Here is a 26,381-nt window from a genome sequence, read left to right on the forward strand (position 1 = left end):
AAATGTTGCCTCTGAAATCACCCAGCCAGTCAAAGCCCAGCAGGGATTTGAATTCCGGTGCGTCTCTTGTTGCAAGTTTCCTACACCATGCTGAAAACTCACATACACACACACACCCCCCACCAACCTCCCCCCCCCCCCCAGCCCCAAACAAAACAAGCACACCACCACCAAAATTCTTAACTGAAGCCAGGGGCAAGTTTAAAAATCCCGGTATGCGGAAGGACCATGGAAAAGTAGGCAAGAAGTATGTATTTATTTCAGGATCCGATCATGTGAAAGCTTGAGTGATCAAAGGACATATTGAAGGAAATGGTATTAATTAAGTCACAGAAATGTGTTACACTTTTTTGGGAACTTACCACCTCCTCCTGGGGTGACCTTTGACAAGACATTCTGTGTTCCCATTTTTAGGCAAAAAAAAAAAAAAAAAAAAGTAGTGAGTAGAAAACGTAAGTCCAATCTTTGGTGCAAATCTTTGTCTCATTAGTGTATCTTGCTTGTGCTGGCTTTCTGCGGCCCGACAAGCTCTTTTGACTCATGTTCCTACTCCTTACGTCTCTTTTATCCTTTTCTGGACAACTTTACCAATATCATGCTTTGAATCTTGAGAAATATCTGGTAAAACTGGCCAATTAGGATGGCAGGCATAACTGGGAAACAGATGGGGGGGTGTGATGTGGTAATAGAGGGAGGGAGAGAACAAAAGAGGGCAGCAGTTCTCATGATGACCAAATGAGGTTGCTTCTGCTGTGACATTACATTTACTGCCTAAAATGTGACCCGAACCATTTCTGGTGAACTCTGTTAACCCTGTAAGCTATTGACAGGACATTTACTCAAATCTTAGTACTGATTCTCCGCTCCTGGTGCAACCTGACCAATGGGCATGAATTCAGGGGGATTTAAACAAATCAATTAAATCCTAGTTCAGGTCAATCTTAGGACTTCCTGGGTGTCCCTGAACAACCACTCCAGCCAGTGCCCCACATGGGTTCTGAACTGGACTTGTGTGTAGTGCTGTGGAAAAAATAAGAAGCAAATGAAAACCTCAGGCTGGGGTGGGTGGTGGTGACCAGACACGGAGACGGAGACCGAGACTGAGGATCAGGAAGCTGGAAATTCCCTCCTGCCTTGGTGTTTGGGCTCTCGCTTTTCCACTTCCCTAAATCACCCTTGCGGTGGGCCTGTGCGCACAGTGGGTGCTCCCTAATTGTCCCTCGAACCGATGGTAAAACCATAAGGGCCTGAATTTTAGCTCTCGTTCTTAGCGACCATCTTAACATCCAAACTCCAACCTCTCATCTGAATGCAAGGGACCACCCTGCCCTCCATCAGGGGGCTCCCTAAGGGCAGCTCCCGCGCTAGCTTTCACCCCCCACCCCCCCCTTCGCCCCGCTTAGCATGAGACGAACAACTTTCTCCAGCTTTTAGGTTTCTCCGGGCTGAGTTTACGGCGGGGCTGTTCGGGGTCAGGAGCAAGGCTTGGGGGGCCGGCCGGCTGGGTGCTGTTCCAGGGTGGCCCGGAACCACCGCTTCGGCATCCCCTGCAGGACAGGTGGGGCATGCGCTTTTCTGGAGCCACCCCAGGCCTCCTGCAGGAATACTGATTGACACTGTCCGGTTTGAGAACTAGCGTGTCCAGGGGACGGAGGGCTCCCCGCTGCCCCCTGGGTGGTGGGCGTCGGATCCAGGGCACCCCGGGGCTGGCAGGGGTCCGGGGCAGAGGGGGCGTGAGCGCGCCGGGAGCTGGGGGCGGGAATTGGGGAGGAGAAGGAGGAGGAGGAGAAGGAGGAGGAGGAGGAGAGGAAGTCCCCCGTGGCCACCCCCGAGGGGAGGGCGGGACGGTGCCCGCGGGCACTCGGTCAGGAGACCAGGGGTGCGCAGGCAGGGGAGCTCCGCCCGCTCGCCGAGGGGCTCCTACCGCCGGGCGCGTGCTCCCCCCGCGACCCCCGCGGGAGGGGCGGGGGGCGGCAGCGCGTGCGCGGGGCGGCGGGCGCGCGCCGGGGGGGCGGGGCGGTGCGCGGCGACCCCGGCGGGCGCGGGGCTGCGGCGCGCGCGGGGCGCCGAGCGGGGCGCGGGGGCGCGCGGGCGGGAGCGCGCGGGGGGGCTGCCCCGGGGCGGCCCCCCCACGTCGGGGCGCGGCGGGCGGCGGCGGCGGGAGCGCGTCCCGTCCGGGTCCCGAGGAGCCGCCGCCGCCGCCGCCGCCGCCGCCGCCGCTCGCCAACATGGCGGACCTCGAGGCCGTGCTGGCCGATGTCAGCTACCTGATGGCGATGGAGAAGAGCAAGGCGACCCCGGCCGCCCGCGCCAGCAAGAAGATCGTGCTGCCCGAGCCCAGGTACCGGCCGCCCGGGCCCGCGTCGCCCCCCGCGGCCGCTGGCCCCCGCGGCCGCCAGCGACCCCCTGCGTCCGGGAGGGTCGGGCGCTCGGCCTCTGCCGTTCCCCCCCCCCCCCCCACTCCCCGGCCTCGCCGTTCCCGTCTCTGAAATGGGCCTCGGAGGGCTGCCGGGGGGGACTCCGACTGAGAGCGCCCCAAAGTGCCCAGCGCGGCGCCCGGAGCGCAGGAGCGCCCCACTAACGGGCTGCCGGGATGTGGCTGTGACTTGGCTGGACTAGCTCCATCCTTGTCGCTCCCTCCTGTCCCATCCCCGTCTCTGGGTCCAGCCCCATCACTAGCGTAGTCAGTGCTCCTCTGCCACGGCTCCCTCCTGCCCCATGCCTACCATTCCAGCCCCATCCCTGTCCCTTCTGCCCCATCTCTGTCACCCCTCCAGCTCCATCCTTATGGGCCCCTTCTGCCCCGTGCCTGTGGCTTCCCTGTGCTGCATCCTGGTCGTTCCTTCTCTGGTTCCTGCTTCCCCCTTTGCCAACTGCGTCCTCTCCTCAGCTCCCCGTGGTCTCCTTAGTTGGGGAGTGCAGGCTCCTTGCCTTTGTCCCAGGTACTTAAAGTGCAGTTTTCAGTGCTTGCTCCTTTTGAGGTCCAGTCTAGTCTGCTTCCTATCCTCTTTCCTTTCCTCTTTTGTGCCCCCAGGCAGTGGTGAGTGGCTTGTGACCCACACAGTTTTCTTTTTGGTGCTAAGTGTATCACCCCAGCGGCTTTCCTCAACTTGCAGATCCACTGGTGGTACTTTACTAAAAGGTTGAAATGGGATTCACTTTAAATGCACATTGAATGGTTGATTCCAGACAAGAATTTGTTGTTTAAAAGACCAAAGAAGGGTCCCACTGAATCGGCAAGGGATTTGGTGAGGGCCATACCAAGTTGTGATTTTATATCGCAAATGATTTATTATTGATGGGACTAGTAAAAGACTTTAGTGGTTCATGTCATTAGCACCACCCCAGAAGAGATCGCTCATCAGATTAACAGTTTCAAAGGATCAGGGTTGGATTTTTTCCCCCTTTAGCTTCTTTTCTAATTAACACCCTCGTGAGTTGTACAGTGAATGTGCTAAGTAGCTCTTGGTAGAATTGGTGGTAAAAAGAGGCATCTTCTTCTCTCTGTCAAATAAATAAATAAAAAATCTTAAAAAGAAAAAAGAGGCATCTTCTGTATGGTGAATTGGAAACCGTGCAATTTTGTAAAATATTAGAATCTAAACCGAAGCTGTTCTCCATTGGAAGCATCAGTGTTTCAAGCACTGTACACCCAAGATTGCTTAAATTGTTATCTTGATTTGAGAAAAAAAAAATCTTTATTTAATGCTAAGTGATCACCAGATAATTTTTATAAGTCCATTCATGAGCCTGAGCCCTACGACAGAGAAAATATTAGTCCCTTTCAGTTACTCGTTGTGAAAAGCCAAATTGTGTCAATGAGTACGTGCTAGGTATTTTTGGCTTGCTTGCCTTTTTTGTTAGCCCATGCCTCTTGTTGGGTTTGCAGGGTGTGCTCTTAGATAAGGAACGTCAAGCAGGGAAAATCAGGGAGGAGTACAGACCTTTTGGAGGGATGTGAAATTAACACTCCGATTCCAGAGTCCAGCCTATCCGAAGCTCGTTGAAAATCAGTGCTGTTTAAAATTTCTGGCAAACAGGAAGCTAAGTAAAAGAAGAACCCCCAAACCAAACCTGAATTTCATTTTTAAAAAACTGCATTTTTATAAATGTGGTATTCAATGCTTAATTCCTTTTTTCTTTTGCCTTTTCTACTCTTCCTAAAGGGCAGGGAGTCCTAAATGTATCGAGCCTCTCTATATAAAATCGACAAATCTTAACTCATCGGCAGTTTTGGGGGGGCGATATATAATATTAAAATTAGGAACTTCTTTTTTTTTTTGGTGTTTTGAACTTAATGTGACTTCTGCTTTTTTAGTGTCCCTCTTGAGAACATACTTATATGTTTAGGATATTCACTTCCTTGTATGAATGCCTTTGTTTTTCAGTGGTATTCTTTGGTAACACTTTCCTTTAAGGCAGAACTGGAAGATGGTGAGCATATTTCTCATGACATTTTAGAATTGAGAAATATCAAGAGGAGAGTAATTTTAGGAAACAGCTCTTAGTTATTATTATTCTGTTGCTTTTTTTTTTAAAATAGATTCTCAAATTAGGTTATTGGAACCTCCTCCAAGGATTCTAATTTGTTTTGCATTTATCTCAGTGGCTTTGGTTTTAGTTTTGTAATGTGACCTTTTACATAGTAACAGCCGCTTCTCATGGTGCTCTTAGGATTCTGTTACATTGAGATTATCAAGTAACACATCTTGCAGATTTTTGTCTACCCCTGGATGGCAGGTAGTGGCCTGCCTGCTGGGTTTTGGGGCGGGGGTGGGTGGTTGGGGGATTTCTCAATATGGTAAGAAAGTTAATTTTCGCAGTGGCTGGCAAGACCAGCACGATTCGCCTCTGTTGGTAAAGGATAGAGGTTGAATGGTTTCTGATAAGAATTTCTATTTCAGCTGCATTTTGGAGTGAACCATGTGATCACCAGTCTTTGGTGCTCTTGAAAAAGATGTTTAGATTTGTATTTTTAGTATCTCAATGAGGAGCATAACACTCGCCTTTGGCCCATCACTAGTGACTTTTTTCCTCCCAGCCCGATTATTTGAAATCACTGGAGTATTCTCGACGCTTCCTCATTTTAGTTGCTTTGCACGCAGTTTTAAGCAAAAAGCAACAGGACTACATAATCTCTAGCTAATTTAAATGAAATGTTGGGTCTGCCTTCCCCTGCCTGTTATGGGAGAATCTCAGAAGATGGAGCATTCTGCCCTGGGGAGATTTTGCTTCTCCGAGATAGCGAGAGGCAACCATTTTGTTATGTTGACACATTATTTAATTAACGAACCAATGAGTGTAAATCCCGTAATAGCTGACTGTTTGTTCAGATTACAGAGCTGCTTCAGTTTACTGAAACATTTGTTGAGTTAATGTAGCTGATAATGGGATCTGTTGGGAATACTAACCCGTGACCCATGGGTTCACTGTGCAGGCCCAGTTAGAAACACGAGCGTTCAGATGTGCGTGCCAGTTACCCAACGCCATGTGAAGGAAGAAGTCCTTTTATTTGATAGAGTCTAATTCATAAGCCAAGGCCTACAGAGGGTCCACGGCTTAAAGCCGTGGATCATCGAGACCACTTATACTTTAGGCTCGTTACTCCGATGAACCTTTTCCAATCGGAATGAAGTTCAGTTGACTTGGAGTCACACATAGTTGAGAAAGGTTGAGTAACATGAACTTGACCCTTCCCCTGTATCCTATGTCCATTTAGGGGACCTTGACGGTTTTGAATCATTAATTGCAAAGCTTGTCCTTTCAAAGTAGTCATACAATATGATAGGAAGTTCTGAAAACAACATTTGCAAGATTCTTTGTCACTTTCCTGGAGGACTTAGAATATCCTTAAGGACATCCGTGACACCTTTTATTACATGACTTCCGTAGGTGGTTGTGGGGCTGTTTCTCCTAGCCAGGCATGGGGACACCGTGATGGACCCGCCCACAGCCTTGTCCTTCAAGGGGCTTATGTAGTCTAGTGGGAAATACACAGTTGATTCAAGAAAGATGTTTACTTTGAAGTGCAATTTCTTGAAGATTCTCTTTGACCCCAGACAAGTAGCGTTTGGATGGCTTTTATGATTCTATCATCATAGAGCTCATGTTTGCCAAGTGTTTTTACAATAATTTGTTAGTTATTCCTTTGGAAGGACTATCTAGCCACAGTATACATAGTAATGTGGTAATATTGCATCTTCCTACTTGTAAACCTATCAAGTGGAATTGATCTTGAAAAGTAGCTCAGTTTTCTTCTTTTGTGGGAATGGAGTTTCTTCAGTAAGTTCCCTAACTGCAGCCTGTGAGTGGTGGATGGAGGCTTTGAGCGAGTCCTCTCTGTTTTGGTTGTAGGGAATTCTATGCCTGTGTGGCCCCCAGCCCCCAACTTTGAACTGAAAAGTCAATGTTGAAAGAATGAACCGTCTTCAGGGAAAAAAGTGTTCTTTGTCGTTGGGAGGAGTATTTCTATGTATAAAACGGTGGCGGTGTTCTTGCCTCTTTTCCACTAAGGTACACATTCAGAACGTAATTTGTTCTGACCTTTTGGTTATTATTTCTTGGTTCAGAGTCAATTTGTGCCAGTGACTTGAAGGTTCAAGCACTGTGCGTAGTTGTCAATTCTTAGAAATAGATGTTCCAGTGCAATCAATTTTGGACCTAGAACTGGCTGCCCAAAACATTGTGAAATGTTTTGAGTCGAGAGCCCAGTAGATCTCTTTGAGGTTCAGGCAGCCCCGGTTTGTCTACGCAACGTGTTCTTAGAGGCAGTGTCTTAAAAGTGCTTTTCAGCATGCTGAATTTGGCTTTGCCAGACATCTGTTTGGACAAGACTGAAACTGTTGGATAGGGAGTCGAAGCTTGAAGCAGGGAAGTGTAGGTCTTTATCTGACAGCGGGTGGCAAAGCAGAGTGGGAAACAGCCAAGTCGTCTAGAGCAGGATGCCTGGGGTCTCTGTAGCCCTGATAAGGGAAGGAGACGTTTTACTTCCATGAACTAGGAATAGAACAACTTCCATTTATTGAGAGCATACCCTCTCCCCGGCCACTTGGCATAAAGAGGGCAATTGTTCCCCACGAGAGAGTGCCGCCTGGTGAGTACCATGGGCCTCATCAGCACGGTTAAGCACCCTGCTCAGGGGACAGCCGAAAAGCAGCCGAGGCGTAGTCAAGCCCTGATTTCCCAGAATCCGGGTTCTTTCCTCCTTTCTGTGCCATTGAGCCAGCAGGAATAAGGAGCACCCTCACCTCTTCTTTCGCATGGAACAGACGACACAGTGATACTTTTTTGTTTGGGGACAATATATCTTACGGGCCGTAAGATCTCTCCATTCAGCCGATAGCAGCTGCTGGTGCAGCGGTTGAAAAGTCGGGACCGTCCTCAGAGACCGACGGAGAACAGCTATTCCTCTGGAACCTGGGAGAGCGGTAATTATGACTAAGTGAATAAACAGTTTCTTCCTTATTTCCCATGAGGAGCTCGAGGGTTAAATGCCTGTTCCGTTCAATGCAAGAAGTGCAACCTTGCCGCTGAGAAATTTGTAGAAGAGGCGGCCTCAGCACCCCCGCCCCGCCCCTCCCTCCCCAAACAGGATTTCTACCTGAGTTATTATTTGGAAAAAAGAGCAGAGCGGGCCCCTGTCTCCCCCTTTGACCCCCTGCCGAGATATTTCCATTTTGGGGAAAAGGGTAAAGGGGCAAAACAATATTTTTGGCTTTATCTGCAATAAAAAAAAAATCACTTTCTCATTCAGAACAATCCTCCTGGGGCGCCTGGGTGGCACAGCGGTTAAGTGTCTGCCTTCGGCTCAGGGCGGTGATCCCAGCGTTCTGGGATCGAGCCCCACATCAGGCTCCTCTGCTATGAGCCTGCTTCTTCCTCTCCCACTCCCCCTGCTTGTGTTCCCTCTCTCGCTGGCTGTCTCTATCTCTGTCGAATAAATAAATAAAAATCTTAAAAAAAAAAAAAAAGAACAATCCTCCTTTGTTAATACACCGAGTGTTTGAGGAAGGCTGAAAAGTTTGATGAAAACGGGTTGTGCGTGCAGGGTGGTCTCGTCTGTCTTTAACCTTCTTTGGACATTGTCAGTGGGAGAACGGACACCATGAGCCGGGCGACTTTCAGCCCATTGTCGTGAAATCATTTGTGTGTTTAGAAACTTCCATGCTAACCAGGTTGGATGTCCCCAGACCTGCTTCTGGTCCTACTGTTTCTCACGTCTTTATTCTTCTCTATTTTTGTCATTGATCAGCGCTTACAACCCCTGGGCCTTTCCTGACTGCTCTGTGGGTCTAAGATAAAATGCGGGGGGAGAAGTAATACCTTGGCTTCCCGTATGCTGTAAATGTTTCTTCTAATTTTGGAAGTCTTCTCCTGGGTCCCCTGTGCTTCAGTGTGGGGCATCTGCAGATTATAGCACTTTCCATATAGGGTGGTATAGAGAGGACAGTGGAAACATCTTTACAGTTCATTTACTCTGTGATTGCTGTTTTGCGACAGCCAGCCTCCACCCAGCCTTGGCCTGTGCTCTTGTTTGCGGCCATTTTCTTCTTCCAGGGTCTCAGGAGTAGGAAGAGGTGAGTATATATGAAAGTACCTAGGCCAGAGCTTCATCCTTGGTGAACTCGAAGGTCACCTGTTTCATCCCTGAGTCCTCTCTACAGTTCTAGATCAGGAACCAGGAGCTGTGGGCCCGATTCCACTGGCAACTTGCCATGGGCCCTTGGTAAGTCACTTCAATACACTATACTTAGTTTTCACTGTCTGTACAATATGTATCTATTCATTTCTGATCACAAAATGCCCTTCCCCCCCAATCTGTCTCTTGCGAGCATTTTCTGTCCCTGTAGTATATTTGTAAACAAGAGAAAACATTAATTTCAAACACCGATAACTCAGGAAAAGATTGGATGAAATATTAAAGGGTGATTTTTCTTTTATTTACACTGTGGGTGGTTGCTGTAGGGAGGGATTATATGTAGCACAAAACGTGACACCTTAAGAAAGTATAAGATAGTAGCAGATACAAAGCAGCATTGCGTGGAGCCCCCTGTGTCATGTGCTCTGAGGAAGCAGGCTTGGGAGACAGGACTTCTGAAAAATTGGTTTGTTGGCCCAGGCAGCAAAGAGCAAACGTTGACCCTTAGACACATAAGTAAGTGAACTTCCCAGATTTCTTCTCAGCTTTCTTCCTTTGTGGTGGCATGTGTGTCTAGAACCTTGTACGCATGATGCCTCACTCGGTTCTTTTTCTTTCTTTTCTCCCTTCTCCCTCTTTTTCCCCCTCTGCCATCCCTCTTTTTCCTTCCTTCCTTCCTTCCTTCCTTCCTTCCTTCCTTCCTTCCTTCCTTCCTTCCTTCCATCCACTCACCCATCCATCCTTCCATCCATTCTTCCTTCCTTCATTCCATCCAGCCACCCACCCATCCTTCCATCCATCTTCCATCCTTCCATCTGTCCTTCCTTCCATCCATCCTTCCATCCATTCTTCCTTCCTTCATTCCATCCGACCGACCTTCCTTCCTTCCTTCCTTCCTTCCTTCCTTCCTTCCTTCCTTCCTCCCCCCCCCCATTCCCCCTCTCCATCCATCCATTTTTCCATTAATCCATCATCTATCCATCAGGCTCTGGGCTACGCTGGCCTTAGTACATAGAGTTAACAAGCACGCTACTAAGCAATTAGGAGAGTTAACTCATCCTTTGGAGGTCTTCTCTTCAGTAAAATGAACCAAAAATCATAGCCGAAAAGCAGCTGGCTTCAGTGTATTGAGCATAAGGTAATTCATTTCAGTATTCCTCAGACAGTAACAGATTGCATGTTAATAACATAGCATTGTAGTAGCTCGTGTTTGAAAAGATCTTGGAGGGCATCCAGTTTAGTCATGCATTGGATGGGTGACGTCCCTGTCTGACGGCCAGGCAGGGTCATCTTTGAGGAACATCTTTGGAAGCTCTACGGTTGTGGAAAGCTCCCTTCAGTTCATTCTGTGCGCTGATCTTTTGCTGACCTTTTGTGGTTATGCAAAACAAGTTTAATCCTCGTAAAACGTGACAGGTTTCCCAGTACCTGAAGGCAGCTCCCCTATCCCACAGTGGCTTTCTTGGAAAGCTGTCCCCCCTATTCCTTTAGTCACTCCCCAAATCCAGCTGAAGTCTGCATGTGCTCGGTGTAATCTGTGCTTACCAGTCTGAACATTACCTAGCTAAATAGGAATATTAAAATTTATAAAGACTAAAAAGATACCTGTAAAGTCACTGTACTTAATTTAGTGATGGCAAAACGAGTGAAAAAATCTTAGTTCAAGTGTATGTTTGAGTCCCTCTAAAGTTCCATAATGGAGAGAACACTTTTGGTTCCTCCAGTGATTTAAAATTCATTACATGGTTTGATTAGGGGATTAACATTTCCATTAAGTCCGAATTTGGAAGCTAGGATGGGTTGCACGTGTCTTTCGACAGTGACTGCCACTTGCCCTGTGCTAAGTAAGTTCCAGGCCCTGTATACTTCTTAGATAAGTATAGGCTAAAATATTTTCGGAAGAGAATGAGCTTTAATTATGCTGCAAAAGTCTTTTTCTGAGGATTTTAGGGCTTATGTTTCATATATTCAAAAGCTTACACCTACAACTCCGCTAGGAGTTTGCTGGGGAAGGCAGCAAGCATCTTCGTGCTCAGCAGTGAAACTTGATTGGAGAACACGCTCTCGGTATTTGTGCTTTGTGTCATGAAGTCAGTCCATTGTTCTTTGTCATTTTTCTAGAAAGATCCCTCTGGTGATATTTTCAGGTTACTCTAAATGTTCCGTATCTGCATTGCGTTTGATAAGGGCTTAAGTTAAAAATGAACTCAAAGTTACATGGGAAGGCATTTACACAGCTGTCGAGTACCGCAGGCTTTCCTTTTGCATTGTGAATGTCTAAAGCTGAGATGACATTTCAGATGTATCTTCTTTTAAAAACACGAGACTCTTGCTATTTGGTTGGAGGTGGTGGTAAGCGAGGTACCTAGACTCCATGTAGAAACAGAACTAACCCTGACAGGCAAGGTCAAGGGATTTTAATATTTACCTCTCATCGGTCATTCTTTCCTTAACTGTGTGTACTGTTTCTTTTCTTAAAATGACACCCTGGTTATGTGCTGGCTTTTGTCGTCACAACATTATGTATAGAATAGAGTGTAAAGCTTTCGTGCTGTCTTCTGTGCTCCATTTAGGCCCTGCTTCCTTCTCCTGATTATTTACGCAAAATGTCGCAACTAGGACTGGCGTAGAAGGGAAGGTGTTTTCTGCACATGAGCAGTTTCTAAGTCTTGCGTGAGAGGGGTGGCACTTAGGATCATGATGTCCCCCTCTCCCCCCAAAGAAGTGTGACAGTGTTTGTGGTCAGGGATTTTTTAGGGTTCAGTCATTTGCTTGGTTTTTTATTCCATAAGGAAAACCAGCCAGTGTCTCTGTGTCTCTGTCTTTTAACTAAAGCGCCCTTCTTAATGGGGAATGGGTGTTCAAATTATTAAAAAAAAAAAAAAAAAAGATCAGGTTATGAAATAAGAAGAGCTTATTTTTTCCTGGCCATTTCGTACTGGTTATCTCATGACCACCTAGGGATCTAGGGCTAGGGTCTGTGGTGGCGGAACAGACAGAAAAAGCAAGACTCTTTGGAAGTGCCTCAGTGATTCCAACCGTCTCCTCTTCGGAAGCTCTCTCCAGAACTGGGGCATGACTGGGGTCAGTACTGAAATGATCTCGATGGCAGTCCACTTGTCGGGCTTAACATTTAGATCTGTGTGTGTATATCAGCAACAGCTGATCATTTATTTCATATTTATTTGATAGATTTGAATTGAGAGTAAAAAACCCCTCACTAATACTTGTGTGCAGTGCTTTATGGTTTTGCATGTAAATACTGTTTTTAGTTTTTAACAGTTATCCTCTATAGTAGGGAGAAATTTAAAAAAGAAAAAAAAAAAAAACGCTCCAGACCGTACTGAAAGGTATGTTTTGTCTATTTGGGGGGAAATTAGCTGTCTCCTTAGACACTAGTGTCTTTCCTGTGGTCTCTGGGACAGCCCTCAGCCATTCAGACCCAGAAACTAGATTTTATCACTGCATTGAGCACGTCCGTCTCTTATAGTTAAAATGCATGTCAGTCAGCCAGGTCTGCCTGGCTAACCCATATCTTCCTCTTGCCCAGTGGTGGTTCTCATTACATAGTTTAAGACCCCTTTGAGAATCTGATGAAGCTAAAGGTTCCCACTCCCCAGAATGCACTAATTCACCTAGTGGGTCTATCCGAAAAGCCAAACTAACTAGAATATACGTTTAATACTTGACGCTCAACACTAATCTCCCAGGAACCCAGATGCCCGAAGGCGGTGTGGCCAGAGCGTTCTCTCCTGGGGGTTTCCCTCGGGGAAGTGTAGTGCGGCCCGCAGGGGCTCATGGCCCGAGGGGTGGGAAGGGTCTAGCCTGAGGCTCATCAGTTTCAGTAGCTGGGACCTAGTCACTTCTCCTTGGGGTGGCTTTACTCTGGCTGTGAAGTCTTTGAATTCCCTGGCAGTGAAGGCTTCTGCGATGACCTGTCCTTCCCGTTCTCACTGGGGGGCAGACCTCCTCCGGATCTGATAATACAGTTACCGAAACCACAGCCAGGGCCAGCCAGCCCAGGAAACTTTGGCATTTCTCTGCCCTTTTGTGTTACGTATTGATTTAAAATCTTTACTCTCAGAGGGCAGGCTTTCTTCCTCATTTTCAGATTCTTGGAAATGGCTCTGCGGTACTCATCATCACCTTTAGAAGGAGGAAATTCAGGTTCAGAGAGAAACTAATTGCCCAAGATCACATTGATAGCAAAGGGCTCAAAACTCTGCATTTTAATAGACACCTACAGACTATCTTTTGCCATATGAATCATCTAAGAAAAGAAAGTTCTTAGAACAGTGTCAATTTCAGATATTACCAACACAGTTTGGAAAATGAATTGTCGGGATGCCTGGGCGGCTTAGTTGATTGAGCGTCTGCCTTCGGCTCAGGTCATGATCCCGGGGTTCCGGGATCGAGTCCCCACATCGGGCTCCCTGCTCAGCGGGGAGCATGCTTCTCCCTCTGCCTGCTGCTCCCCCTGCTCATGCTTTCTCTCTCTCTCTCTCTCTCTCTCTGACAAATAAATAAATAAAATCTTTGAAAATAAATTGTCTTCACCCAGTAAGGGTTATCAATGATAGGGATCTGATAAGGTAGTCCAATAGCTCACTTATAATTTCATTGGAGATGTTGATTTAATAATAAATATATGAATAATTCCTTAAAAGATGTCATAAAGTTCATGTTCAGTAATAGAGTTGGTTATCATTAATGATGGCCATGTTATAAATTGAGAAAAGCTGCATGTCAAAGCTTCTTAATGTTTTCTGACCCCAGACATCTTTTTGTAATTTCACAGTTACCCTTATCTTAAAAAATAGAAAGGAAATTCTCTCTCTTTGCCTGTCAGCAGGTACATGCATAGCCTTGGCCTTGGCCTACGTGTCTGTTTACTCTAGATACGTGAAGAATTTTTCACGTTAACCTTGTTAGCAGGACATTCTAAATGGTGATAGGAAATTAATGAAACAGGCTGCACATTTAACCTTCACACAGGGAGCTTGTTGACCTCATCCTGGGATGGGGTCGTGTTTGTTGGGAACTCAGCAGTGAGTCCCTTTACAGCTTGCCCTCTGTACCTGCCGAGACCCGTTCAGCTTGTCCTCGGTAACATGGAGAGGCTCCGCAGTCTTTTGAATTGCTGCGTGATGCATCATAAAACCACTGTTTACCTAACCCCGTGTTCGTAATCGTAAGCGCCGGGGCAGTGAATGTTCTGACCTGCGTATGTTTGGGCCTGTAGAATTGACCCCTAGAAGTAAGAGAGGGGCATTTTCAGGTTTGCGAGATGATGCCAGGATGGTCCTGTATGTTTTAAGGATAAATAGGGCTGCGTTCAGAAGTGTTAATGTTATAGTTAGTTTAAAATCCTTTCATAGAGACTATATAAATACAGCCGGGTAATAAGAACCAAGATTTTAAATGTAAATGAAGAGATACAGGAGTATAAGACAAGAGCTAAGCAAAAACCCTGCTTAAATTTTAAAATTTTTAAATTCATGATATTTTTTTAGGGGGTGTCTTATCGCATATATGTATGTCTCAGCTCTAGCCATGGAAAGGCCTGAGAGACAACTGCTGTCCCCTCGCTGTGGGTACCCTTCCCAGGCACACCTGCCTCTGGGTGTGGGCAGGGCCTGGGCGAGAAGACCCTGGAATTTCTGTTACCTGTTGTATCAGGAAAAGGAGCTATCCAAGAGTTGGGGTGGACGCCAGATCTAACAAGCGCAGGGGCAAGAAGATAGGGGTCCCCACTGGCCACAGGTGGGACACTGTGACTATCAAAAGAATATGGCTGCAGTTGATGGAAATACTGTGAATATATTCAAACCCTTGTAGTGGGCAGAATAATAGCACCCCCCCCCCCCCAAAGCCCACGACCTAGTCCCCAGAACCTGTGAGGATGTGAATGTTACAGGGCAAGAAAGTATTAAGGATGCAGATGTCATTCGGGCAGCCGGTGTGCAGACTTGAATTCAAGATAAGAGACGAGTACCCCGAGTTATGTGGCTGTGCCCAGAACCACTGCAAGGAACAGAGGCGAGTCAGAGTCAGAGTGAGGTGGCACGTGAGAAGGAATTCCCACCATCTGCTGGCTTTGACGGGAGAATGGGGTCATGGACCAAGGACTGGGCGGCTTCTGGAAGCCCACAAAGAAAAGGAGAGAGATGCCCTCCTAGAGCCTCCACTAGGGACAGAGCTCTGCTGGCCCTTCGCTCTTAGCCAAGCGAGCCCCAGCCCGACTTCTGACCCGCAGATCTGGGGGATGATGCACTTCTGCCGTTTGAAGCCCCCGGGTTTGAGGCACTTTGTCCGGGCATCAGGAGGAAGCTAATACATCCAAGATACACCTTATCGGTCCCCACTGGCAGTCACAGTACGGTACCGAGTGCGTCCCTGGGAAGTGACAATCCAGAAGGTAGAGAATTTAGCACTTTTCTTGTTTTTCCTGCAAGAGCTCCACCTGAGGGTGGTCAGGAAGTCCTCCCTGATGGGACGTAGTTCTTCCCTACAGAGGATGCGCAGCAGACGCGTGTGGCGGGAGTGATGGAGTTAGAAGAGCCACCATCTTGCAGCTCGTAATGAAAGTGCCGATGTGGGCAAAGGCCATCAGAGTTTGAACCCACTAAATGAAATGTCACGGGGAGTTTGAAGAGGAGAACTCAGACTATCACCAGCTCCATTTTCTAAGTAGTTTTCATATCACTAAGGAAAAATACCTATGTAGTACCAAGACCACTGAGTACCAAAATCAAGTCCCAAGGCCATTCCCCCCTAAACATTGGACTCGGATATAGTCCAGCTTTTAGAGGTAAACTTTGAGTTTATAGGAAGTATGGAGCTTTAGAGGAACAGATCAGCCTTAGGAGGAAGCAAACAGATAAATCCAGAACGGGGGCCCTCCTCCAGACCGCTGTCTTGGAGTCCTCAGTAAGTCACTGGTGTGATGATAACAAGCGGGTGGTGGAGAGAGGGCGATGCTCTGGATTACATCAGATTGGAGAGAGAGACAGAACCGTCCAGTGCATGTGTGTTCTTGATCAGATTAGATTAGATCCTGGCTCAAAAGACACCTCTGAGAGAATCATGGACATTTGAATGGGAACTGGGTAGTAGATCTTCAGGAGTTATTATTTCTGGAGGGGGCGGCCCGGGGAATAATAGACTCCGCACGCAAATAGATTGTGCTTATGTGAGGAAAGTGTCCCTGATTTTTTAAAAATGCAAACTGAGGCAGCAAGTGTAGAATGACATGCAGTAGGAGATTTCAAGCTTTAAAGTACTTTAAAAACTGAGGGAAGGGACTCCCGGGTGGCTCAGTTGGTTAAGCATCTGCCTTCGGCTCAGGTCATGATCCCGGGGTCCTGGGATGGAGTCCCGCATCGGGCTCCCTGCTCAGTGGGGAGTCTGCTTCTCCCTCTGTCCCTCCTCCTACCCCTCTCCTGCTCTCTCTCTCTGTCAAAATAAATATATAAAATCTTTAAAAAAGAAAACTGAAAGAGAAGTCAGGGTGAGGATAAAAGCAGAAGACTGAAAACCTCGACCACGGTTCAGGACGCATTGAAGGCCAGTTACGGGGGCTTGCTACACTATACTCTTTTGCCCTTTTGAACATTTTTCGAATAATGTTTAAAAACAACAGAGGAGCCGGCTAGGCCCGAGCATCACAACTCCATGCTTGCAGGGCTGCTGGAAACCTCGGTTGACCCCATGTCTTGGGCGAGAGCACCGGGGACTTAGGAGATATACTCCTGTGGAAGTGTTCACACAGATGCAAGATGGACTGCATCACCAACAACTTCGGCCCCGGGGGCGGCTGGGCGCAGGGAGGACGGTGTGCTTTTTGGAAACCGCAGTAGGTGACTCAAAGAGAGACTCCATGACACCGATCGCAAAGATGTGGGTAGGGTTTTAGTCAGTTCACTTGCAGCCAGAGTCCTGACTAATCCAAGTGGTGTGGACAGATTTACAACCTGTTGACCTGACGAACGATGAAGAGGAAAAAACACACACACACAAGAAGGATTTCTAAGAGAGAAAGCGTAGTAAGAAACGCAACTTTAGAAAGCGATACCCATTTACCCCTCCCCCCCCGCTGCCCTGAGTGAAGAATTCCCTGAGCTTCATGACTGCCATTTAAATCCTGGCTCCAATGTTTAAATTTAGCAGGAAAAAAATAATAACCCTTGCTATTTACGACAATCTACGCTATAAGCATCCTTCCCGCACCTAATGAAACTATGCGACGCGAGGTCTGTCTTACTGAAATGACTTTAACAGCTTTCTGTTTCTAAGTTATTTGAGTATTAATTTGTCAAAACATTTCAAAATAATTATTTTAAAATAAGTGTGTTCCAATGTGTTGCTCTAAACCAGAGCTCACTAACTACCGTAATTACCGACAAGACCCAGGATGGAGGAAAAGAAACCTTTCTTAAGACCAAGGTAACCTGGATAAACGGAGCTACAAGGTATTTCCAGATAGGAAGGAAGACACAGTTTGGAAGATGTCAGTTCTCTTCAAAGAGAATCTCTAAATCCAAGGCAACCCCAGTCGAAATCCAAACAGGAGTTTCAAGGAACTGGAAAGCCGACTCCCCTTCCTCTAGAAGAGAAGTATGGGCAAAGATAACCAATCCCGTTTTGAAAAAATTCAACAACGGGGACTCTGCTCTGTCAAAAAGCAAATTTTTTATTTTTATTTTTTATTATGATAACGTTAGTCACCATACAGTACATCCTTAGTTTTTGATGCAGTGTCCCATGATTCATTGTTTGCGTATGACACCCAGTGCTCCATGCAATACGTGCCCTCCTTAATACCCACCACTGGCCCAGCCCATTCCCCCACCCCCCTCCCCTCTGAAGCCCTCAGTTTGTTTCCCAGAGTCCATAGTCTCTCGTGCTTCGTTCCCCCTTGTGTTTACCCCCCCTTCATTCTTCCCTTCCTTCTCCTACCCATCTCCCTGCTATTCCTTATGTTCCATAAATGCGTGAAACCATATGGTAATTGTCTTTCTCTGCAAAAAGCAAATATTTCTGTAGCAGTTACAACTGTGGTTCTGGTGCAGAGGCACAGACACACATCCCCGGCCCACACGTGCGGAGCCGCGCGTGCGTGTGTGTGGGGGTGTGTGCACGCGTGCACACGTGCATGTGGGTGTATACATATGTATACACGCACACATACAGGTGTGAATTTGGTTTATGAATGAACGTGGCATTTAGAGTCTGCTGGGGAAAGAATGGTGTGTGATCAAAGTTCTAATCCCTCCACATTGTACAAAACAATAAATGCCACAGTGTTCAGTGAGAGAATCATAAAAATATTAAAAATATGAGGGAATATATTTTTTTCTTACTCTGGAGTATGGTGAAGGGTTCTTGTAAGCAGCCCCCAAACCTGGAAACTCTAAAGGAGAAGATCAGTGGCCATGAGGATGTGATCCCGCTGAGTTCTCGTAGGACGGTAGGTATCATATACCACCTTGAAAGACCAGTTGAAGGAAAATGACATTGGCCAATCTTCCGTGGAGCATATTTTAGTTTGTGACTCCGTGTGCCCAGACCAGACAGTGCTCGTGCACTGAGGTCCCAGACTGGCTCACATTGTCTCAGGGAAGAGTGGGGGACAGTAGGTCGGGGTGGGTGTTCGGGGGACGAGGAAGTACAGCGACGCGTGTCCAGTGAGTCAGCATTTTTACCCGTGGTAGAAACAGAATGGCATCTGTCAGTCCTTGGGAAGGAAGTGTTTGCTTTAAAAAAGCCATGAAAAGCTGACATTAATCTCATGGGTGGTAATGGGGGTATGCTTTTTCACAGAGTTAGAAAAATAAATGAGTCTAAAAGTGGAAGCTGTTTGTGATCTGGCATTTGTGTGTGTGTGTGTGTGTGTGTGTGCGCGCGCACGCGCATGTGTTTTAATTGCCTCTGTCCTCTGTCCATTCGGTTCAATTATTTGGTACAGGCTGGCATGACTTACCAGATCCTTCTCGAGTGGTCCCGTGCTCTCTCTCTTATCTCGTCTTTGCCAGTGTTCCCTCAGGTTCTGTGGTTCAGTTGACTGGGCTCTGCAGCCCCTGTTGAACTTACTTGCCCCGTCAGATTGGGGCTTCCTGTTTACTCCTCTGTCACCCCTGTAGACACAGGCTCCTTCGGGGCAGAGACGCGGGAGGATTCATTGTGTGTATCCGTGGTGTCACCCACAGTGGCCGGCTGTCTCACAGGAAGGATGCCGGACATATTCTGAATGAATGAATGATGACACGAGCAGACGAATGCATTGCCTTTTCCTCCCCAAGAGGGTGGAGATACACAGATATTTACAGTACCCTGGGGCCAGTGGTACCCAAGTGACTTACCTCTGCAAGAGCTGGGGAAGGCATCGCAGTGTCAGTGACCCTGAGAATCCCGGGGGATAAGTGGGGGGTTTGCATGTGAAAGGACGCATTAGGAGGAATAGCATTTACAGAGTCATTGAGCGGTGAAAAAATCAAGCATGGCTGCTCTGTGAGAAAGACAGAGATGCAGTTGGGGAGGTGGGTTGGGGCCCCTTTGGAAATGCTCCCTGTAACATGCTAAGGAGTTTGGACGGTGAGCAAAAGGAGAGGCCCTTGGAATCTTGTAAATCAGATAATGACGTGGAGAATGGCTCTTGGAAACAAGGAGGATGCTGCAAACCCTGCCAAGACTCTCCTGGCCTCTGTCCCTCCCTCCTCCGATGCTTAGCTGTGGAACGGAACTGCTCCCCTGTTGCTGCTGATTCAAAAGTATTCTCAGAAATGAAGGTGAATGGATTCTAACATGACCCTTGTCACTGATGGGAAGGGATGGTTTAAATCATGAGGTTTTAGTAGCTTTGATTAGATAAGCTGATAACCCCATAAATGTGTTTATCCTTCCAATTGTATCTGTTCAGGGATGACTTTTGTTAACATGGTGGGTTTTTTCTGACCAGTGAAATTCAAGTAGTGTGTAGTGTGACTTTAATATCACGTAATATATTGCAAAGAAAAAGGCATTAAAAAGCTGATATGGATTGTCAAAATATTGTAGAAAAAAACACAAAGGAGCTTAAATTCACATTTAGCTTAATTGGGTTGTGATTGTCTAAATGTAGATTGCCTCATGCTGAAACGTTTAATGTTATGCAAATTATATGCAAGACTTTCCTGACAAAGATCTGGTGAACCAGGGAACCTTGAGAAGAGTTGACATTAAACCGTACCAGATACTTTTACAGACCTCTTCAGAGTCTATCTGGCAGAATTCAGTGGTTTTAAGTCTAGTGGTAGAGTTTTTATTGTGACTTTGGATAATGGAGCTCTATTTTGGGTGTTTAATGAGCAGTTAGTGGAAAATATTTAGTAACTGTATATACAAGAAAGCAATTTCCTTTTGGGGGAATTGAATCTTTGTATGACTGCTTAGTCACCTCATCTTTAAAAAAAATCTGCCTTTTGGGTTTCTTGGTGGTCAGTAACAGTAATCACTCATTTGTATTGTGCCTCTTACAAAGCGGTCTCTTATCTTGCTTTATCTTCACAAGTACCTTATGCACCCTCATTTTTTTTTTTTAGGTGATATGTCACATATTATTAGAGATATTTGTTTAAATGCATTTTGTTTTGGACATCAGAATAAAACAGAATTAAACCTCATAGAGAATATAGAGGCTTTTAATAAGGAATTGGCTAACTAGGTCATAAATATTGTAGTTTTTCTGCTAGTAAGATGTTCAAGGAAGACTTAGTCTACCTAGTCCTTGGCCAGTAGAGAGCAGATCTTTCAAGAACTTTAGTAGCAGAAAAAAATTCTAAATTACGGTGTAATATTTATTATTCTTACCTTGTGTTTATGTGGCAGGACCCCAAGAGGTCATGACAAGTAGGGCTGATATATCTCCAACCATTTGGCATTACATTTTTAAAAAAATTCATTAGGCCTCCAATCCATATATAGGGTTTTATATATAGTATATATGCCTTATTTTGATGAGGAGGTATGTAAAAAAATGGTTCAGGAGTCTGGAGGCCAGAGTTTGATTTTTTAAAAAGCTTTCTTTAATGAAAAATTTAACCACGTACAGAGAGAATAGTATAATGAAATTGATGTAGCCATGACTCAGCTTTATATGTTATCAACACATAGCCAATCTTGTTTCATCCATACCTCCTAATTCTCTTCAGATTATTTTGAAGCAGATGTAGACATATATCATTTCATCTGTAAAATTTCTGTACGTATCACTAAAAGATAACTCTTTATAAAAATGTAATGTCCTACATTGCCATTGCTAAAAAAGTAATATTTCCCTAACATCAGATATTCGGTCTGTATTCACATTTCTCCAGTTTTTTATAAGATTTTCTTTTTTTAGTTGAATTGAATTTTTTTTTTTTAAAGATTTTATTTATTTATTCGACAGAGATAGAGACAGCCAGCGAGAGAGGGAACACAAGCAGGGGGAGTGGGAGAGGAAGAAGCAGGCTCATAGCGGAAGAGCCTGATGTGGGGCTCGATCCCAGAACTCCAGGATCACGCCCTGAGCCGAAGGCAGACGCTTAACCGCTGTGCCACCCAGGCGCCCCAGTTGAATTGAATTTTAAGTAAGGTCCATCCATTATGCCTGCTATTTAAGTTTTTGTTTGTTTTGTTTTGTTTTGTTTTGAACTATAGGTTCCTGTCCATCATTTTTCCCTCTTGAAATTTATTTTGTTGAAGAAACAGGGTCAGGTGTTGTAGAGAATTTCCAACACTCAAGATTTTGCTGTTCACCTCCTTGTGATACAATTTTAGGAAACCCAGCTTTTTTGAGGTATAATTAACATAAAACAAACTGCGTATATTTTAAGTGTCCAGTTTGGCAAATTTTTAAGATAACAAACACATACATTATGTCACCTTCCAACAGTTCTCAGTTCTCTGACACCAGCTGGGTGTCCTGCAGTTTGATTTAATTCTGATGCTAACCACCCCAGGTTAAGGGCTCAGTCCTGCAAGACTGACCCACTTCAGATGCCAGCTGCAAATGGGGTCCTGCCTGCATTACTGTCTGACTGACTGCAAGTTTTAGGGTTCCCAGGATCCTCCCCTTATGTTTGGTATTTCACTGGAACGACTCTCAGAACTAAAGAAGGTGCTATACTTATGGTTCATTTTATTGTAAAGGATACAAATAAGGAACTTCAAAGGGGCTGTTACATAGGGCAAGGTCTTGTGGGAAGGGGTGGAGTGGAAGGCTTCCCAGGAACACCTCTGTCCCAGCACATCCATGGGTTCACCAGCCCCGAAGCTCTCTGGACCTCATCTGGATCTCATCGTTCTAGAGTTTTTAATCCAAGTTTCATTACATAGGCATGATTAAGTAAATCATGGTCGTTGGTAATCGAACTCAATCTCTAGCCTGTCAGATGTCAAGTGGTGGCACTAACATTTCTAACCCTCTAATCTCCTGGTTGGTTCCTCTGGCAGCTAGCTCCATCCTGAAGCTGTCTAGGGGCCCACCAAGAGTTACCTCCATTAGCATTAAGTTGAAAAGGATTTATTATGAATAAGATAATCCTATCACTAAGAAATTCCAAGGGTTTTAAGAGCTCTGTGCCAAGAACTGGAACAGAGACCAAGTACATATATGCATATGTATATTATTTTACCATATACATCATCCCCCCAGTGTTTGCTCCTGCCTCTTTGTAATCAGACACTGTGTTCTCTCTATCCCTGACTGTCTCTCTCTTTTGATCTGGCTTCTCTTACTCAGTATCATTATTTTGAGTTCCATTGGACAGATTGGATGAAATGGACAAGTTACTTAAAAGACAAAAGTTACCTAAGCTAACACAAGAAGAAACAGAAAATATAAGTAGCCCTACATCTATGAAAGAAATGGCATGTGTAATTTCAAAACCTTCCCACAAAGAAAATTCTACTCACATGGTTTTCACTGATGAGTTCTATCAAACATTTAAGGAATAATTAACACTGTCAATCACCAGCTCTTTTAGAAAATAAAGGAGAAAGGAATTATCCCCATCTCCTTTTATGAATCTCATTATCCTGATATCAAAACCAGAGAGAGCGACTGCGAGAAAAGGATAAGATTTCTTTTTTTTTTTCAAAGATTTTATTTATTTATTCGACAGAGATAGAGACAGCCAGCGAGAGAGGGAACACAAGCAGGGGGAGTGGGAGAGGAAGAAGCAGGCTCATAGCAGAGGAGCCTGATGTGGGGCTCAATCCCATAACGCTGGGATCACGCCCTGAGCCGAAGGCAGACGCTTAACCGCTGTGCCGCCCAGGCGCCCCGAAAAGGATAAGATTTCTATACTGAAAGCTACAACAGCAATGAGAGAAAACTGAAGACCTAAGTAAATGGAGAAGTATGTCATATTTATGGATTGTACACTTCATTTTATTAAGAGGTTAATTCCCCCCAAACTGATTTATAGATTCAGCACAGTCCAAATCAGAGCCCCATCACGTTTTTTTGGGAAGAAATTTCTAGGAAAAAACTTAAATGGAAATGCAGAGAAGCTAGGATAGCCAAAAAATCAACAAACAAACAAACAAACAAGCAAACCAAAAATCCCACAAAAGCAGTAAAACCAAGTTGGATTACCTGATTTTAGACAACTCTAAACCTCTAGCAATCAAGACAATGTAGTATTGATGGAAGGACAGACATACAGATCAATGAAACAGGCCCAAAGATAGACCTACCCAAATTTACTGTTGAATCAACAAAGGTGCCAGGGTAATTCTATGGAGAAAGGATACTTTTTTCCCCCCCCAACAAACGATACCGAAATAACTAGGTATTATAAGGGAAAAAAAGAACCTTGAGCTTTTACTTTGCATCATACACAAAAATTAACCTGAAGTGGATCTTAGACCTAAACATAAATGCTGGAACTTTAAAATTTCCAAAGGGAAATATTAGGTTAAAAATCTTTATGAGCTTGGGATGTGAAGGATTTCTTAGCGTGGTCCACCAAAGAAATAATAAATTGGAACTCATTGCTAGACACTTGTGCTCTTGGAAGGACTTCATGAAAAAAAATGAAGACAGGGTGTGGACTGGGAGAAAGTATTATGATCCCATAAATCTGACACTGGACTTGTTTCCAGGACATAGAAATTTTACAATTGAGTCATAAGACAAACAACTCAATTAAAAGGTAGGCAAAAGATTTCACCACACATCTCACAGGAGAAGATGTAAGCACTCCAATAATCCAATAATGTCCAAACATACTGAACATCATTATCCATTAGGGAGACGGAAATTGAAATAAACCACCACTACACTACCTGCCAGAGTGGCTAAAACTAAAAAGACTGACAACCAAAGTGTTGGCAAGGGATATGGGGCAACTGGGGCCTCATGCATTGTTGGTGGGAATGTAACGTTGCACAGTTTGCAATATAATTCAGCCGTTTTTCATAAAGTTAAATATAATTAACCATATGACCAACAATTTCACTCCTAGATATTTACCCAGGAGAAATGGAAACATGTGCCCATAAAAAGACTTACGCACAAATATTGAAGGCGGCTTTATTCATAATAGCCCCAAACTGGAAACAACCCAAATGTCTGTCAACAGATTAACGGGTAAACAAATGGCGGAGTAGTTATACAATGCCATACTACTTGGCAATAAGAGGGAACTGAATACTGACGTGCACAGCAGTATGGAGGAAGCTTGCTTATGTCAAGTGAAAGAAGCCAGACACACAAGACAACATATTGTGTGATTTTATTTATCTAAAATTCCAGAACTGGAGTAAGTAATCTGAATTAAGAGAAAGGAGATCAATATTTATCTGGATCCTGGAATATGGGGAGACTGGTTGCAAAAGAGCACCTTTTGGGGTGATAGAAATATTCTATATCTTGGGGCACCTGGGTGGCTCAGTCGGTTAAGCATCTGACTGTGGCTCAGGTCATGATCTCAGGGTCCTGGGATCAAGCCCTGCATCGGGCTCCCTGTTCAGGGGGGAGCCTTCTCCCTCGCTCTCTGCCTCTGCCCCTCCTCCCCGCTCATGCTCTCTCTCTCAAATAAATAAACAAAATCTTTAAAAAAATATTCTATAGCTCTATTAGGATAGTAGTTACATGTGAAAAACTCATCTATTGGTACACATAAATATGCATTTAACTATATATAGATACCTCAATTAGTTTGTTTTAAAAAGTTTTTAAAAGGGGGTGCTGCTGCCAAGTTTTTTCCCACCAGTGGATGTTAGAGACTCAATTTCTACTTTTTCCATTTGGTTATTCACTTTTGGTTCACTTGTGGAATAATCCCCACTTTCGCCATTTTTTTGCTTTTTCTGCCTTATGTATTAAAGCTCCATATTTATGTACTCTCTATTCCATCTCATTGATTATTTTTTTATCCTGTCTTAATTATTTTAGCTTCATAATAAGCCCTGTTCTTGATATTCTCTTTCTTTGTAAATGTTTTTGCTATTCTTGCTCCTGTGTTGTTCTGTATATAGTTTATAAAGACTTAATCGTTTCTGTGTTCTTTTTTTTTTTTTTAAGATTTTATTTATTTATTTGACAGAGATAGAGACAGCCAGCGAGAGAGGGAACACAAGCAGGGGGAGTGGGAGAGGAAGAAGCAGGCTCATAGCGGAGGAGCCGGATGTGGGGCTCGATCCCATCACACTGGGATCACGCCCTGAGCCAAAGGCAGATGCTTAACCGCTGTGCCACCCAGGCGCCCCTCGTTTCTATGTTCTATGAAAAACTCTGTGGAATAGTGATGGGAGTTGGGGTTGAGTTGACTTTATAGATAAATTTGGGTAGACATTGGATTTTGCAGTATTAAATCTTTCTGTTCATAACTGTGGTGTACTTTTCCATCTATTAAGATTTTCTGTTATGTCTCTCAGTACATTTTGTAATCTTCCCTACAAAGTTCTTGCACATATTTTGAAGGATTTATTTCAAGGCATTGGTGTTTCTTATTTTATCTTAAGTGAAATCTTCCCTTTAATTATGTTTTCTCACTGTTTATTGTTGACGTATAGAAATGTGGTTTTTAAAAATCTCAGTCATATATCCAGGGAACATTTGCTTTTGTTTTAGAAAGCAGCTCATTAATCGAGTAGCAGAATGTGTCACATGTGCGCATGCTTGTGTCTACTTTGAAAAACAGTGGTGTTGAGGGCGAGCTTTCCACGGTCGGTCTGAAGTTATTTGTGGTCAAGTGTTCGCATGTTAGGTCGGCCCTGAGTCACAGGGGAGGACACCAGTTGGAGGCATTATGCCCTCAGGTTTAAGTGCCATCAGCCCTCCGTGAGGTCACGGATGTCAGTATGAGGGCTTTCTGGTCAACCAGCAGCCTTGAGTTAAGACATCTATGTGTTGTCCACGCTGGGGATGGTTTCTCGTGATGCAGGCTGTCACTGCTAAAAACGTGTCACTCTTCTCTTTCAGTATCCGGAGTGTGATGCAGAAGTATCTTCAGGAGAGAAATGAAATCACCTTTGACAAGATTTTTAATCAGAAAATTGGTAAGTCCCACTTACTCATTTGGCATACCATAAGTTCAGTGGTGGTTTCGGGAGGCGTTACCGTTATGTGTAAGTGCAGCCCCCTAGTGCTTTATGTGCTTTATAGCTGTAGCTGGGGAGGAAGGAAGTTTCGTGTAATAAAGAGATACTGATGGTTGCTTATATCCCTAGTAATGTATCTTGGGAATAAGCTATTGGGAAACAGACTAGTTTG

At 45.0% G+C, this 26,381-nt stretch overlaps 1 protein-coding gene across 6 annotated transcripts in view; it reads left to right on the plus strand.

Annotated features, from left to right (window-relative positions):
• Positions 1-2,153: 2,153 nt before the first annotated feature.
• Positions 2,154-26,381, plus strand: part of GRK3 (G protein-coupled receptor kinase 3) — a 125,094-nt gene continuing 100,866 nt past the window's right edge. Inside the window, exons 1-2 of one of the 6 annotated variants that reach the window (XM_057305773.1) lie at positions 2,154-2,341; positions 26,091-26,167. In XM_057305773.1, coding sequence (XP_057161756.1) covers positions 2,229-2,341; positions 26,091-26,167 — 190 coding nt within the window. In that variant the 5' untranslated portion in view covers positions 2,154-2,228. Of the gene's footprint in view, positions 2,342-18,694; positions 19,426-26,090; positions 26,168-26,381 lie in introns of those variants that run through there. The other 5 variants (XR_007190550.2, XM_057305775.1, XM_057305776.1 and 2 more) reach the window with 5 other exon arrangements.

Source organism: Ursus arctos, unplaced genomic scaffold, assembly GCF_023065955.2.
Source record: "Ursus arctos isolate Adak ecotype North America unplaced genomic scaffold, UrsArc2.0 scaffold_34, whole genome shotgun sequence".
Classification (NCBI taxonomy): domain Eukaryota; kingdom Metazoa; phylum Chordata; class Mammalia; order Carnivora; family Ursidae; genus Ursus; species Ursus arctos.